This window comes from Colletotrichum truncatum, assembly GCF_014235925.2.
Source record: "Colletotrichum truncatum strain CMES1059 chromosome Unknown Contig_0008, whole genome shotgun sequence".
NCBI lineage: Eukaryota > Fungi > Ascomycota > Sordariomycetes > Glomerellales > Glomerellaceae > Colletotrichum > Colletotrichum truncatum.
Window position 1 is genome coordinate 1,664,761 of NW_027222405.1, and position 15,672 is coordinate 1,680,432.

Here is a 15,672-nt window from a genome sequence, read left to right on the forward strand (position 1 = left end):
AGAACCATCCCAAATCAACGCCACTGCGATGGGGAACGAGACGAGACGAAAATAGGCAGTGTTAGAGTTGCGGGCGGGCCAAACCGTCGAAAAAAGCAAGGACGCGGTCTTACCACGAGAATAACACGTGGAATTAGTGCGGCTAGCTTCGCGCCACACTGCCTTGCAGTTGAAGAGGTGATTCAAAAGGGGTTAAGAACGTGACGGCCAATAGACGGCGTATTTGAGTAAAGTACGTATATGGCAAGAATGTTTTCATAGACAATTATATAGAGACAAATGAAACTCGTGCCGCTAACTCCAACCGCACTGCCACAATGTTGTTTGCGAAATTCAAAGTACGAATAACACTTGCATGCGCACCGGGTATCTTCCACAAATCGCTCGCAATGATAAGTGCACCTCTCATGACCGCGATGCCTGCTCCCGCTCATGCTCCTGCTCCTGATCGTTCGAGCTTGGTCGGCTGTTTGCCAGCTCTGTCATGCTTTCGGTCTCGTATGTTTTATTCCTGCGGCCTTGGCTTGGTATCTTAAACTGGTCGCTGTGACGGAAGCTGCCGACGAGTTCTGTGACGTCCGGGCGTCGAGACGCATATCTAATATCGGTCCATAGTGTCTTGCAAGCCTTCCAGGATGTTACTATGTAGATCAGAGCGTTCCAGAACCCTTGCAGAGGAAGGACAAAAGCGCTCATGTATGCGAGCGGCGTCGATGACTCTTTCGAGTGAATGACCGAGTAGACACGATTGGCGCTCGAGGGAACCCAAGTGATAAGAATGACTGTGAAGAAGAGAATCGAACATTTGGTGTAGGACCAAGCGGCATTGTTAAGTTCGTAGTTGCGTCGGCGTGCTGCATTCATCGGACGTTGGGTGGAGGCGGGCTCGATCGTTACGGTTTCGGCGGGGAGGACCGCATCATCCTGTGATGCGCTGCGAGCATGACGGTTCGCGGAGATACTGACAGAGTACGCAGCATTAGGCATTCGGGGTCCAGGTCCGGCTTCTGATCCACGCCTCGCCATCGAACCCAATCCGATGGAGCCGCTGGGTTGGTCGATTGTTTCGGTGGTAACATATACTTCTGTAGTCTTGGTCGAAGTGAGGGCATCGCGGAACGAGCTGAGGGGGTCTGGGTCGGAGGAGCTAAAGTTGCGGAGTTGCTTGCGTTTCTGGTAGATCTCACCACCAGCGCGAATGTAGATGAAGAAGGTTACCAATATGGTGACCCTTGGGCTGTTAGATATAACAACATCAGCTTAGGGAAGGCACATACCAAACAGGTCCGTAAAATGTGATAATCCGCCAAATCTCCCACTCTGGTGTAACCCAACACCATAGAGTTGCATTGCCGTAGACTCTCTGCCCTTTCCCGTTCGTAACAAAGACATAAACCAAGGCAGGAACAAATGGGATGCCGTAACAGCAGATCAGATATGGAATCTCCATTCGGCGTAGCCTTTCAGCGTCGAACTTGAAATAAAATGTCAGGTAGACGTTGATCGCCATTGTCAGCGTCCAAAATGCATCAGCAGGCATGAACCTACGGTGATTAGTTGAGGTCATTGGAAGGGGGGCTGTACCAACATTTGGATGAGGAACGCCTGGAGCTGGCATCCAGGAGATAATGGCGAACCAATGTATGACCTTGCCATAAGAGTACCGACATTGGTCATCATGTTACCAAAAGATGCAAAAAAGACGAGTCGGTTAATTGGCTTGTGAAAAGCTCTGGATGAGCAAAACGTGACGATGATGAAGAGACATCCTAGCAGCGAGAAGACCGAACACGTCCGTTCAATGATGCTCAGGAGATCTAAGTCTCCTTTGTCAAGATACACTCCCTCCTCTTGTGGGTCCATGGTGCTTGAGTGACCCAAGAATACGGATATCGACGGTCGACTTCAAGTCCAGTATATATCGACTCCAATGATGGCCGGACGGGAGATGTCGCCAGTGAATTTCGAGCATAGGTCTGGTGGATGGCCAGCCTTCAAGTATCCTGCAGCTCCGGCAACGTAAAAGGGATGGGATTAAAGACCTTTCCGAACCGCCTTCCCCTTCCAGACGTGCAAGCACCTGACCAGGATGGGCTGCAAGAGGGTGTAAGCGGATGTAATCCAGGCCGTGTCGAGTCCCAGAACCAACATGATCTGGGGGCAAAAGAGAGAACCAGACGGAACGAACAGTGATGGAAAAGACGGCAAAATGTAAAAGGGAAGAACAGAGGCTAACCATCAAGTTGTCGGGGCGGCGCCAGCCCTCGACTGTCGCATGGCTTGTTGCAGGGGTGGTGCAGGGCAAAATTGACCAGGATTGGCCAGGATTACGTCGAAAGCGTGCTCCATGTCGGAACAGGGTGTCGCAGGCACCTGCTCTGGAACGGAAAGCGGGATGGAGGGCGTCGATGGCCCTGGTGGAAGTTGGAGATTGGATACAGTCGCCATGGTCCTTCCAAGGATGACGGTCGTCGTAACTGGAACAGGCCAAGTGAAGGACCTAGCTTATTGCGAGTGCCAGCCCACACACAACCAGCTTGGCGCGGGGTCGGACGAACCTGGGGACGCCAGGGTTGCCCCCGCCAATTCCCACAACTGGAGTAAATCGCAACGCTCCCCGGGAATTAGGTCCTCGTTGGCTGCTTGGCTACAGTGGCATTACTGGGGGTAAAAAGAGGTTGCAAGACCTCGAAGCGTGTTATTCCCAATGTCACCGCGTGGCCTTCTATTGTTCCTGAGATGCAATCCAGATCGCAATTTATTTTGTCAGCTCTCCCAGAGAAGACGATTTTGTTCGTCATTTTGCCCTCTAGTCACGATGCTTTGCGTGGCTTAAACAATAATTCATGGCCAAAGCGGTGGTGAGCGGAATAGTCGGCAGAAGCATTTGAACCATCTTACCTTCAGGCTTGCTCTTTAGCTCCCCGCTACCAACGATTTCTAAGAAAACCGTCGACCTCACTCGTCTTAGTGAAACCCTTGTCAAGCCACAATGGGACAGGGGTCGCATATTGTAGACGTACTTGTGCCTCGTCTCCTGAGATAGAACCAGCACGACTCATGTTCCCTATTTCGGCGACGCTGGCAGGGCTGCCTTGACCGCAAAAAATCCTTCCAGACCACAGATCAATCTCGCTGAAGGCGAGCCAAGGGCCGCAGTCCATAGGTGACTGCATACTATCAGTACGCTACACATAGAGCGGGATGGAGCAAAGGCAGCCATCAGCAACAGCTGCATTGCATAGTCTCGTCCAAACTTTGTAGCAACATGGCGCAGGTAGGTAGAGAGAAGTAGGAGCCTTGTAACGCGGCGGTGAGAGCTCCTTTTGTTTTTGGACACCACCTACCGTTAGTGAGGCTGCGGTATGGCCTGCCATGAATTTTACTCGTTCCAGGCTAAGGCATTAATCCATACGGAAAATGTTTTCGTCTTCCGTTATTTCACGCTGTAACCCCCCTTGGTCTGACTGAGGGGACAGTGAGCCGGTTGCTCACCACGTGGATATGCCACATTCCGGGTGGCCTCGTGAAATTGGGGAACGGTTTATTGTTGACACGGCCGAGGACGTGATCTTACCGTCCGGATGGTCCGCTTTCGTCTGGAAACCAGACCCGACGATAGACTAGCAAGAACTGGGATGCCGCCTGCATGAAGTAGCTAACCTCCAGGTACGTGCTGCAGACTGATGGTTAAACGTGTCTGGGTGAATCAAGTTGCCCGAATTGGATGAACTAGATTGGCCACCATTCTGGGCATAGTAAAGCTGCGCCGCTGACTCAAAACGTAGTATGAACAAAACGATCCTAGCGAGATTTGTGTTGGTGGTCATAGGTCAACCCTGGCGAGCCATGATATTCTAGCGGGGTAATGAGAAGCGACTCCTATATTAGTTTGCAGGCTTCTGGTGAAGTCCAGTGCCAAAGAAGCCATGACTGGGATGTGTGTGTGTGTGTGTGTGTGTGTGTGTGAGAGAGAGAGAGAGAGAGAGAGATAGAGATCCAAAGAGCTTCGTGGTTCGCTGGGACGCAATAGAGGGTAGCATCTCAAGTGGGGACGCCTTCTCTACCCCAAAAAAGCATCCACTCCCCGTGCTGACGGCGGGGAAGATGGGTCATTTCCCGGATGGTGGGTATCTTTTCTGGGAAACTGCAACCACAGACTTCCCCAGCTAAAACACGCCGTCTTTCCAGCCCACGCGAACCAACCTTGCGGTTCCACCTGTAGGGCACAACAGGAGGCCATTCTCTGTCCCTCACTTGGTGAGCATAGTGCACCTCAAGAGCCATTATTCTTTTCCCCTTGGTCATGCCTTTCTTTTCTCCTTTTTCATTTTTCTTCCCATGCCCAGGGTAACAATAGGTGGTGTGGATTGAATGGCCCTGTAGAAGCCTACTGGCAATAATTGATGGGTATACAACACATACTTGAAAACACACAAGAAAGTTATTACGTTCCGCCATTTTAGCACAGAATCTTGCTTTACGCGAGACAGCCTTAGCTCTGCTCTGCGACACAACTCGTCCTCCAGGCACTGTCGGACGTGTGTTTTGGTAAGGGGCAGCAGTTTCGTGGTCATGAAGCGTGCGCCGAAGTGAGGCCATCGGTCTGAAGGCGCTCTCAGAGTAAATCTCAGATGATGTCTTGGCTGGTTATATTCCCATAGGTACTTGACCATGGGCCTGTGATCCACTCTCCACTTCTAGTCTTCAGCAAAGATTAAGATGAATGCGGGGACAGTCTGGCGGCTTGGCTTCGTTCAGCTTTAATAGTGTAGAACAGGCTGGTGATGCATCACGATTCCGAGGAACGGAAACCACAAGCGCCTTATCGGCGACGATATTTCATCTTAAAAATATATGTCACATAAGCCAACGTTCAAGCAACCTTGCCTGCTAAGAAGCCGAATGGTCGGCTAGCTATCGGAGTTTTCGTCTGTGTTTCGATCAGGGCCATTGACCATGTGATGCCACCTTGGAATGCCCTTGCTCTTCATTCAGTCAGGGGTGAATTTGGCATCCCTGGCCAGCATTTGAACTAATATTTCTCAAGAACGCAATGGGTTCCCCAAGGCATGACCAACAGAGTGTTCCAAAAGACTGTTTAAACAGAAATCTCGACAGCTGTTGTTGCGGCTTGCCATTATGCCATCGCTTCCCCAACTTCTGGGAACACATCCAGTCCTCGATACTATGCAAATATCAAGCAACGACAAAGCACCAAAAGTCGGGGAGCTTTTGACAGCTACCAATGCACTTATGGTTTTCGTCAAAAGCGGATCCCTAACATCCAAAGAAGAACTCCATTGGATTCAAGTTTGTCACCCGGAACGGCCTTCGCACGACCAAGGCTTTAACCCACAGGGAGGATGCGCCACATTTAAGGACTAAACCACGGATGTGACAACCATTTAGGTTTGGACATGTATGGGGCTTCTTCGGACGGTTCCAAGAACTGTTTATCCCGTCGCCATGGCGAAGTACAGCCGGATGGTGAGCCAGAAACGGAATGACTCCTTCAAGTCTAGTAAGGGGAGATTGGCTCATGACTTTGTCCCGGCAGAAGCATGCCCTCGAAATCGCTCTGCCTCAGGGGAGATTCCTGCATGAGCCAATGTATTGCTATTAAATGAGAGCGTCCCCCGCTTCTATAGTCGGCATGATTTACTGGCCATGCCTATATGGTCCCAAGCAAATGGTATAACTGGGTTGTCGAAGGGAACGCGCGGCTCAATTGACTGAAGGCCTCCCACAAAATATATCAAAATCGTTCGGCCTACGGAGACCCCTGGGCAGCTTCGGTCGCTATCTAGTATCCGCGCCAACTCAAAACTCGGTGTTCAGGTGAGTCTCGCCATCTTTGAGCCCTTAAATCATCCGAGCTGGAAATACTCAACTGAGTTAACGTGATTATGACCATTAGAATGAAAGGTGTGATCAGGTGTATCACATATAAGAAGAACAAAAACCTAGTTGTTCAGATTTGGTGTTCGGTAAAAGAACACGCTTTCTAGTTACGCTTGTCAATAATTGTGAGATAATTTGGGTCATGATAATCCAACAAGGCTCAAATTTGCTGAAGAAGGAAGATTCATAGTGCTGGGATCATTGGAGGGAGCGCGTCGTAAGCCTACGTTTGCAGACAATGTCTAGAAACCACTTCCGCAATACCTCACAATACCTCCCAGACCCGGAACAGAACAACCTTCAGTGACTTGATACATGTGTCTAGTATTACACTGCAAGTTCTGCGTCTTTGAAAGCAGTATGCCGCAGCCTACCACTCATGATCAAGAGCAGATTAAATTGCGGTCTAATTTGGAGTTGCAAGAGCGGAATCGGAAGAAAAGAAGAAAGAGAGGAAATGGGGGAATATGTGCCAGAAGATTGCTGCTTACGAACCCGTTTTATTCTCCCGCTCTCTACTGCTTCGGTCTGCCGGCTTGTTGGAAAATCAAAGCGATGTTGAAAGAGTCCCAGGCTGAACCAATCCCCCTTCACACATCACTCTGATTCAACGCCTTTGCTATATTACAGAAAGACTCGCACGTACGTAAGTTCCATCACTAAATTTCTTTCATCTTTGTCTCGAGACCAAAAACCAATCTACTAGAATCGTCTTGCTGAAACCACGCGATAATACAACGGGCCTACAAATGTACGCTGCTGAGCAACTATCTACCCAACAACTCCAGGCGGAGTTTTGAATAGTTTAATCGGAGAGCCCGCTATTCCCGCAACTAAGCACACCCTCTTGAACCTAACAACTATGACGCCGCGGAGACCTAGATCCAACCGCAGCTCTAGCAAGCCCAAAGCAGCTGCTCTAGGAGCTGAATTCGAACTGGACAGGCGTGATCCAGTTGACAGCGCTGCCTTGCGATCCCAAAGGAGCCATAACGGGGGTCGAAAGAGCCGAGTCGTTCACGACTCGGGTAAGCAACCTCGATCACACCGAGACCGCAAGCACGGCCGACGGCTGAACCTCGAACCGGACACTGATGGAGACTATTCCATGCTCCTGACGCCACCTTCTAGCCCTAGATCTTCATCAAGAACTCACCAAGCTTCTGAGAGATACAGTTACAGCGCAGATGGTCGCCAACATCAGACCCGCGAGCGTCTAACACGGTCACCTAGACCACCCCGGGGTGGAACGAAGAAGCCCGCGGACACGGCTCTCAAAAATTTCCGCTTCCGCCAACAAATTCTATCTCTCATTGACCAACAGCGTACGGCCGTAGAGACGTGGGCGGAGAGCATCGGTGCAGACGGCCCTGCAGAGCCAATGGACTGGCAACCTGAACAAGAGCGGATCGTTTACTTCGCCCGTATGCCGGCAGAGGAGAATTGCTATGCGGACCAGTGGAAAATCGGCGAGAAGCAGATCGCGTCGGCGCACCCTGAATTAGGGTCGTGGGCCAGCGAGCTCTGTCTTGGTGGAGTGTCAGTGCGTGGGTCGCCGGCAGTCGTGGGGTTTTTAGATGAGATCGAGTGACTTCAGATGCGTGAAGAGGAATCGGCCAGGTCGGACAAGGTTTTCTTTTAAGCCGTAAACTCAATTACAAATCGACTTCAATTACACGCAACTTGACGTATGCAGTTACAAGACTATTAACATGTCATTCACAAAGGACTTTTGATACCTATGGGTTAACATGCAAGTTCTGAACTAGACCGTCCTAAATTCCTAACGCCTGTCCAGATGAAGTCCGACCGACCAAACCCATGAAGCAAAAGTCAACCATCGTGGGAATCTCGCAAATTTACAGATTCAACCGCTAACATTCCTCCCCTATATCGCATACAACTTATATCTATTTCGCGTAGCGATTGTACTCGGCAGCGACGAGGCAGTGGTCACGCTCGAAAGGTTCTACGATTGTTAGCCTGTGAACTGTAAGAATTCGACCGCACATAACATACCCAGCGTAAGCTGCTCCTTGGGAGAAATGCGCTCTGCTCTCAACTTCTCGACCTCCATGGCGAAGACCTTGTGGGCAGGGGCAGTACTGTCGATGCAGTTGGCCTTAATGGAGATAAGAATACCACCGCCAACCTTGAGAAACTGGTGGGCATTCATGGCGACAATACGGGCCTGATCAGGCTGGGCAACGTCTGCAAAGATGGCGTCGACCATGGGCATGAGCATGCGGTACTTCAGGGGTTGACGGGCGTCCTCAACAATGGGGACGACGTTGGTGCGCTTGGCAGCCATGCCAATCAGGTCACGGCCAGAGCGGGGAGAGAACTCGACGGCGTAGACAAAGCCGGTAGGTCCGACAATGTCAGCAACGTGAGAGACGGAAGTACCAGAGGCACCACCGAGGTAGAGGACCTTGGAGCCGGGACCGAAGTAGAGCTTCTCAAGGCCACCAATGACGGCGGCAGCAAGCTTACTACGGAAAGGGTTCCAGACGCGGTACTCGACCTTAGTAGTTGTGGTAGTGCCGTCCTCGTTCTGAACGCTGTCGTCGACTGAGACGCGCTTCTCGCCGTAAACAGACTCGCCGGGAACAATATTGCGGGTTGCGATAGCGTCCTCCTTACCACGGACAACGAAGATGCCCTCGTGGCGATGGGGTTCCTGAGATGTTAGTAAATGTTACCCCAATTACCGTCATTGATACTTACAACTACCACCTTAGCACCGCCCCTCATGCCGGGCTTGCCTCCTCTGCCTCCCTTCGCAACACCACCTCTTCCTCTTCCGCCGGCGCCACCGCGAGGACCTCCACGGCCACCTTCAGAACATGTTAGTTCGAACTGCTAGCATGCTATCATCTTCGATGGTAAACTTACCGCCGCGAGCACCGAAGCCACCACGGCCGCCGCCCCGACCTCCACGGTCGCCGAAGCCACCTCTTCCTCCTCTGCCACCACCTCTACCGCCACGGTCGCCGCCAAAGCCACCTCGGCCGCCGCCGCGGGCACCTCCACGAGCCTGGAAAGGAGCCATGTCTTGTATCGAATGATGGTTTGGGTGAAAAGAAGAGACGTAAGACTGGCAGTCCCGCGATGAGAAAAGTCGAATTGGTCAGAGGCGCAGGTGCTGATCCTCTGATGGCGGGTTGACACTGAAGACTGCTTGGTGTTGAAATTTTTTGGCAGAACTTTTTCAGAGCTTGCAAGGTTCAGACATGCATTGGATGTGGGGTGTCGATTTTGATTGGTCAAAGCGGAACTTTATTCTACCGGTCCCGGCATAATTTTTTTCGCGATTAGATAACGCGCAACCCACCCTGGGAATGGAAGTAGTGCGACCCTTCACGCAAGACGCAAAAATTCCCATCATTTTGACAGCTGCAAACCTGTCGAATATATCAAAAAAAGGATCAATTGGGATTTTAAAATAGACAGATACCAGGTACGCAATTTTTCCCCGACTGCATATCCAAAATTGGCTGGGGGAACGCCAGTTTTCCCCGTAGGGTTGCGGAGCCCTAAGGCAGACCCCTGCCGTTTCCCGATCCGCAAGCGAGCCAACCCGCGCAGGAGGGCTAGGGTCAATCAAAGTTGTGAATTTCTTCTAACCTCACTCTGCCAGCCCAGCCTACGACGACACGACGCCGAAACCATCACCACACCCAACGATCAAGATGGTAAGTGCTTGCTGCTCCCCATCTATGTGGTCATTGCGAGGAGAAGAACACGCATCCCAAAAAAGAGAAGAAGATTTGCCCCTGTCGCCGCTGCCGAGAAATTGTTGCCCCTCGTCATTTTGTGTTGGAAACGCCGGGACGACATGGAGAAAATTCGACGACACCCGAGGATGAGATGATGCGAGGATAGTGGACAACAGACTTTGACATTTAAGACTAACATGTCACCGTCCGTAGGTTCGTTACGCTGCGACCGAGATTGCCCCCTCGAAGTCGGCCCGCGCCCGCGGTGCCTACCTCCGAGTGTCCTTCAAGAACACTCGTGAGACCGCTCAGGCCATCAACGGCTGGAAGCTCCAGCGTGCCGTCAAGTTCCTCGAGAACGTCCAGGAGAAGGCTGAGGCCGTCCCCTTCCGCCGCTATGCTGGCTCCATCGGCCGCACGGCGCAAGGTACGACATGACCCCAACGAGTTTCGACGTGGAGGGGTCGAAGAGGAAGCACAAGGACAGAGATACTAACTCCAGAACAGGCAAGCAGTTCGGTGTCTCCCGTGCCCGCTGGCCCGTCAAGTCTGCCGAGTTCCTTCTCGGCCTCCTTAAGAACGCTGAGGCCAACGCCGACGCCAAGGGCCTCGACACTGGCAACCTGATTGTCAAGCACATCCAAGTCAACCAGGCCCCTAAGCAACGGAGACGAACCTACCGTGCCCACGGTCGCGTATGTATATCCATGATCGCATATCTATCTCCTGCTAACAGTCATAGATCAACCCCTACATGTCCAACCCTTGCCACATCGAGCTCATCCTCACCGAGGGCGAGGAGGTCGTCCAGAAGTCTGACGCCGTCGCTGGCCGTGAGGAGGTCCGCCTCAACTCCCGGCAGCGTGGTTCCCGCGTCCGCCAGGCCATCACCGCCGCATAAGCGACTGATTTAGTGTGTGCGGGACGACTGGGGTAACGCGAACCTGGGAGGTCTTGGGTCGATGGATGCGTGGAAAAATTGCGGCTTTTCATATGCTGGTGTACAGGAAGGCTATGGTATCATGGCATTTAGGGATTGGCATGCGAATTCGCGCAACGGTCTAAAGGGCTACCAATAAACAAACCTGCAAAAATGATTCCCTAAAGTGGTCCTAGCTATGAGCATTCATGACTGGCGTCAAATGGATAAGGATATGCATTCAATGACCGAAACCCTATACTTGTGACGTAGCCGATCTTATGATACTTTTACCCCGTTATGTTCCTTAAAATCATCCCTTTTCCGTGGTATCTTTCCGAACGCCTTGAGGTTGTAACTTCCGATAATACCTCCTAACCCAACCCGCATGCCTCATTAAATTAAAGGACAGCCGTCATCAAACCGAGCCAAAGCCTATGCGGCTGTCTTGGAAATCGTGCCACTGAAACGGCCTTTGCCAGGATGCACGATGCCGTCACGCTTTGCAGCTTCAATGACCTCTTCGTCGTACACGTTCGTCCATTCAGTGTCCATTCCATAAGCAGTTGTGAGGTTGAACTGCTCCTGAATCGGCATGTAGTTCGTGATCTTGGCCGCTAGTCTGTCGGTACACACCTGCATGAAGGGGGCAAGCTCCCTTCGCCGTGACGTTACGTCTTGTGGCTCCTGCCAGGGGGGGTTGATTGGCAGTATTGCGTGGTTGTCGATGGCGGGTACTTCTAACACGACATAGCCGCACGATTTGAACGACATGCTCTCAATACTGAAGTACCCTTTCTCCTCGAGAAGACCATGCGGCCTGGGAATACACCGGTAACCCTCGTCTGTTTGAACCAAATTCTCAATCCACAGGTCTTCTTCGTTATCCTGTCTGGTCATCAACTCCTTTATCGTGGGTGCTGGCGTGAAACGTTCGACAATTCCCGCCCAAGTCAGCAGACTGGGCTGCTTAAGCCGCAAATTGCTCCAATTTGGCTCAGAGGGGAGCGGTGGAGGCTGAACCAGCTGTAGACCGATGTTGATTACTTGTGCTGCTTGCTGGGGAGCTTGTGGTATCATTGCAGGTGGTATAGTGCCAAAAACCATGCCGTGCGGTATTGGATGTATGGCAGGTGGTTGAGGCCCTGCAGGGGCTTGTGGTTGAAGCGGCGCAGGCGGAAGAGGTGGGGGCTGTGGTACCTGAAGATGGGCAGTACCATGAGCTACCTGCTGCTGAGCTTGTATTGGCGCTTGTACTTGTCCTTGGACTTGCGCCTGCACTTGTACCTGCAAAAACGTTCCTACGTGACCCTGATCTCGCGTAGGTGGTGCGGTTAGGGAAACACTTTCGAGCTCTAACTTTTCCAGAGAATGAAGTGCCATAGATCGGACGACTTGCAGAAACACATGTGGTGTGCTGTAGCAGTTTTTGAGTGAAAGGTGCTTGATGTATGGCAGCGACAGCAGGTGCTCTGGTGCCTTGGCTACGTCAGGTTGCACCATCTGGGACGGCAGACAAAACGGCGCGGGAAGAACATTGAGATTCCTCTGTGTGATCCCAGGTGCAAACTCACCGCCGCAAATCCACTCGAAGTGAAGGAACGCAATATTGGATTGTTTTGCAACGTAATCCTGGAGTAACTGGTATGCCTTGGCGACGGCATCTACTGGTGATACGAAATTGTCCTCCACGCAACCAGGAGCTACCTTGGCTACTTGACGCCAATCGGCAACGACCGCGAGGGCAACGTTTGTCAAATTAGGCAAACTCTGCCAGAAGTCTTGTCTCTGAAACATGAAGATATGGCTACTGGGTATCTTGGCGACAGTCAAGGTCGTCAGAGCATTAAAACTATTTGTGTGGGCGTTGTCGATAAGGGCGATCACATAGGATTGGATGAGTGCCCTGTGAGCCCATTCAAGCTCCAACAACATTTCCTTTTGCGCTCTTGTGAGGTTCCTGGGTTGCAAAGGGTGACCGGATGTGGATTCGCTCAACACGGATACCACCGCCCGTTGGAGCGCTGCATCGTCGTCGTCGTCTCCAGCAGCGCCGTTTACATTGGAGATGACGCCTGGATTTGAAGCAGGGTTGAAAATATTAATGCTTGAATCGGACGTCGCCATGGCTGCCGTGGTGCGTTCATCGAAGTCTATGTTCACCAAAGACACATTCTCGGTGCTCAATAGCATGGCGATTGCGTCTTTCACCTGTGCCTGCGTATAACCGGCGTTTTTTACCATCGACTCCAGCACGGTATACTTGAAATCGCGGGGACTCTCGAAGGCGAGCTTGCGGGCGTTCATACTGGCCGAATCAGCTCGTGCCAATCGCTGATGCAGCAGCCTATATCGAAGATTGCGAAGTCCGAAAACTGGATGGGGCAAGGGAGGACTCTCGAGTTGCTGATCCGGCCCCAACAGGTAGCCTAGTCCCGCATCACAGCAGAGCCCAAGCTCCTGGACCTGGGTTAGGCAGTTTAAAGCCTCCTTCATCGAAGCGGTCTCATCGGCAGTCTGCTCGAGCCCCTCCAGTTCCGTATACCGTAGATACGACTCGTGAGGCCATCGGTATATCCCCCAATAAGATGTGATAGCCTTCTGAGTTGGCTTGATCGGTGGGTATGCCAGACTCTCTTCGTCCAGTTCTAGCGACAGTGCAAAACGAAGTATGTGCTCTCCAAAAGACTGAAAAATCCGCATGCCGCTCGAGAATAGTGTGTCGGTACAGGGCTGGGTCGGCTCGAGATCACCCTTGTATGACACCTTCTGTCTAGCCTTGTACATTTCGGACCGAAAAGGAACCACGACATTGCGGAAGTATTTAGCCGAGACCATGCGGTCAAATTCATGATTCACGAGACGCAGATTCTTGACATCTGACCGTGACAGGTAGGTGGTGATTTCGTCAAAAATTTCAACAGGGACTTGAGCGGATGGCCAAGTGAGCTGCGGTCGATCTGAAGCCATGGAGCCCTGCGAGTGAAGCCTTCGTCGTTTTCGAGGCTTCTCCGGGATAACAGGGGCCCGTGTAGTCATGGCCGTCGAGATATCCGCTCATGGGCTAGATTGCCTAATCAAGGCGATTCGTTCGCTCGCAGGCGTGGGATTAATCGCCGGAATAGCAGCGCGGTGATGATGGTGGTTCGAGTCTGCCCGATCGACTAAACTTAATTGATCGAAATAAAACCACGAAGCGTCAGGCCTGCTCGTGGGCGTCGAGAAACAGCTGTGAGAGAACGTCACTCAGGTTGTCGCCTTGCTCTACACTTGTATCGAGGCACTCGAAGCGAATTAGACAGGAGCGGATGGATGCCAGTACGTGACAGCGGCAGGTAGTGAAGAAGTAAGAACTAGGACGGTGTAGGCGATGGGCTGATGATTGTGAAGTTGTCGGCGCAAGAGGGGAGAGAGACGAGTTCAATCCTGGGTCGAGCGAAATATGTGAAAGAGAACAAAAAAGCTTGGGTGACAGGCGACAGACACGACTGACGCTCACCTTGGTGAAGTCACAAAAGGTATTTGCGAGCCACTTTTTTAGCGTCCTCTGGGAAAAGAAATAATCGCTATTGGCTCGTTCCGGGGGCCTTACAGCATGTGGCCAGAAGCACGGATTAGAAAGGAAGAGGTTTCTGCGCAGGAAGCGGGGAGATTCATGGCATGTTTGGCGGGGCCGCCTGCGCAGAAGCCAGGGGTAGTTGTTGGTGGGCTGCGGGTCCAGACTTGCCGAATGAACCCATTTCGTGAAGCTAGGTACTGGGTTCGAGCACGCTTCTATTGTAATGTGGATGCATCCTAAAGGGTTTCTACACCTTTCCCGGAATAAGATTTTGTTTCCTTCAACATGTCCACCCCTGGTTAATACGACCATTTAATATTATCTCAATGCTATCTAATAGCGCAGTCTATGGCTGGCTAATTTAGCCATGGCTGTTGCCAGAGAACTACATGATGGCATAACAAGAAAAAACGAGAAATAGTTCAAATACCCCCAACGCCGAACGTAAAACACTCGTTATTTCTCGCTTAAGGGGCGGCAGACTTGACTGGGGCGGAGCCCTGATAGAACCAGTATCTGGCATGTCTTAGCAATCTTGATGCGAAATAGGTTCAAATGAGACTCACTGTGCAGCGTATTGAACCTCAAATGTGGCGGGCTGGCCTTTGCAAGAAGTAGGAGGACTACCACCGACCGTGGTAATTCTGTAAACCTCCTGGAGGCCACCGGTACTGCCTTCTGTGGTGAGGAGCTTGAGCCAGGCCACAGCACCCTCTCCTTGCTGACCGGCGGTCGCCGTAGGAGGTGCGGGAATCGATGAGTTCTTGGCACAGAATGCGTCGCCAATCTGCTCACCATTGATCGCGAGCTGGAAGAGGGGGACGCCCGCAGCAGGAAAATTGTGATGACCTGAGACAGCAAGGTTGCTGGGGCCAAGGCGTGGGTGAGCTGAGCTGTCGGTGAGGTTGAAGCTCATCGATACTGAAGGTAGCTTCTCGAGGAGGTCGGGATACATAGCTGCAACGCAACTGGCATTGAAAAGAGTGGCAACGGCACCGGTAGCCACCGGGACGGCTGTTGAGTTGCTGGTATCACAAGTGTAATTTTGGGTGCCGCGACCGATAGCGACGTGCTTAAGCGTCAAGCCCTTGGAAGGAGCGGGAAGGTTCTCCGCAGCTGGGTTCATTAATACAGGCCCGAGTCAATGGCACGATGTTACTCACGAGAGATCATCTTAGCCTTAGACAAGTCGCAAATAGGTTCGGTGGACAAGTACTTCAGAGCTTGGACCTTGGTTGCGAGCAAGTTGAAGTACTCGGAAATGTCCTCAATATTACCTGGCAATGCGGCCTTGAGGTTTAGCGTAGGGTATGTAGGTGCCGCCAGGGCGAGGGATGCCAGAGCTGGCACTAAGATGTTGGAGTAGCGCATGATTGTCTGTTGGTATTCGTTTTGGAATGGAATGATGAAATGTAGATGCCGATGATTATGCTCGTTCTAGCAGACAAAGACGCGGCCCAACTTTAGGACTTGGAACTCGTAGGCGAAGAGAAGGGTGGGAAAAAAAAAAAAGTAAGACCAATAGTAACCTAGGATGAGAAATGATGAAAAAAAAAAAAGGAAACTCGTCT

The 15,672-nt window shown here is 51.7% G+C and overlaps 6 protein-coding genes across 6 annotated transcripts; 2 read left to right on the forward strand and 4 right to left on the reverse strand.

The window, feature by feature from the left end:
* Window positions 1-405: 405 nt before the first annotated feature.
* CTRU02_211946 (g-protein coupled receptor) lies at window positions 406-1,863 on the reverse strand (the record flags this gene model as incomplete). Its single annotated transcript, XM_036725599.1, has 3 exons — window positions 406-1,231; window positions 1,278-1,544; window positions 1,589-1,863. The coding sequence occupies 3 exons, from the start codon at window positions 1,861-1,863 to the stop codon at window positions 406-408; spliced, it is 1,368 nt and encodes a 455-aa protein (XP_036582804.1).
* Window positions 1,864-6,766: 4,903 nt separating this feature from the next.
* On the forward strand, window positions 6,767-7,495 carry CTRU02_211947 (uncharacterized protein; the record flags this gene model as incomplete). Its single annotated transcript, XM_036725600.1, has 1 exon — window positions 6,767-7,495. The coding sequence occupies one exon, from the start codon at window positions 6,767-6,769 to the stop codon at window positions 7,493-7,495; it is 729 nt and encodes a 242-aa protein (XP_036582805.1).
* A 319-nt stretch (window positions 7,496-7,814) lies between these two features.
* Window positions 7,815-8,956, reverse strand: CTRU02_211948 (fibrillarin; the record flags this gene model as incomplete). Its single annotated transcript, XM_036725601.1, has 4 exons — window positions 7,815-7,873; window positions 7,924-8,584; window positions 8,620-8,741; window positions 8,800-8,956. The coding sequence occupies 4 exons, from the start codon at window positions 8,954-8,956 to the stop codon at window positions 7,815-7,817; spliced, it is 999 nt and encodes a 332-aa protein (XP_036582806.1).
* Window positions 8,957-9,596: 640 nt separating this feature from the next.
* CTRU02_211949 (60S ribosomal protein uL22) lies at window positions 9,597-10,524 on the forward strand (the record flags this gene model as incomplete). Its single annotated transcript, XM_036725602.1, has 4 exons — window positions 9,597-9,599; window positions 9,837-10,050; window positions 10,131-10,318; window positions 10,366-10,524. The coding sequence occupies 4 exons, from the start codon at window positions 9,597-9,599 to the stop codon at window positions 10,522-10,524; spliced, it is 564 nt and encodes a 187-aa protein (XP_036582807.1).
* Window positions 10,525-10,977: 453 nt separating this feature from the next.
* Window positions 10,978-13,581, reverse strand: CTRU02_211950 (F-box domain-containing protein; the record flags this gene model as incomplete). The annotated part of the gene is made up of 1 exon (XM_070205745.1): window positions 10,978-13,581. One exon carries the CDS (start codon window positions 13,579-13,581, stop codon window positions 10,978-10,980), a length of 2,604 nt encoding a protein of 867 aa, XP_070060558.1.
* A 987-nt stretch (window positions 13,582-14,568) lies between these two features.
* Window positions 14,569-15,472, reverse strand: CTRU02_211951 (uncharacterized protein; the record flags this gene model as incomplete). The annotated part of the gene is made up of 3 exons (XM_070205746.1): window positions 14,569-14,617; window positions 14,668-15,220; window positions 15,265-15,472. The coding sequence occupies 3 exons, from the start codon at window positions 15,470-15,472 to the stop codon at window positions 14,569-14,571; spliced, it is 810 nt and encodes a 269-aa protein (XP_070060559.1).
* Between the last annotated feature and the right edge of the window lie 200 nt (window positions 15,473-15,672).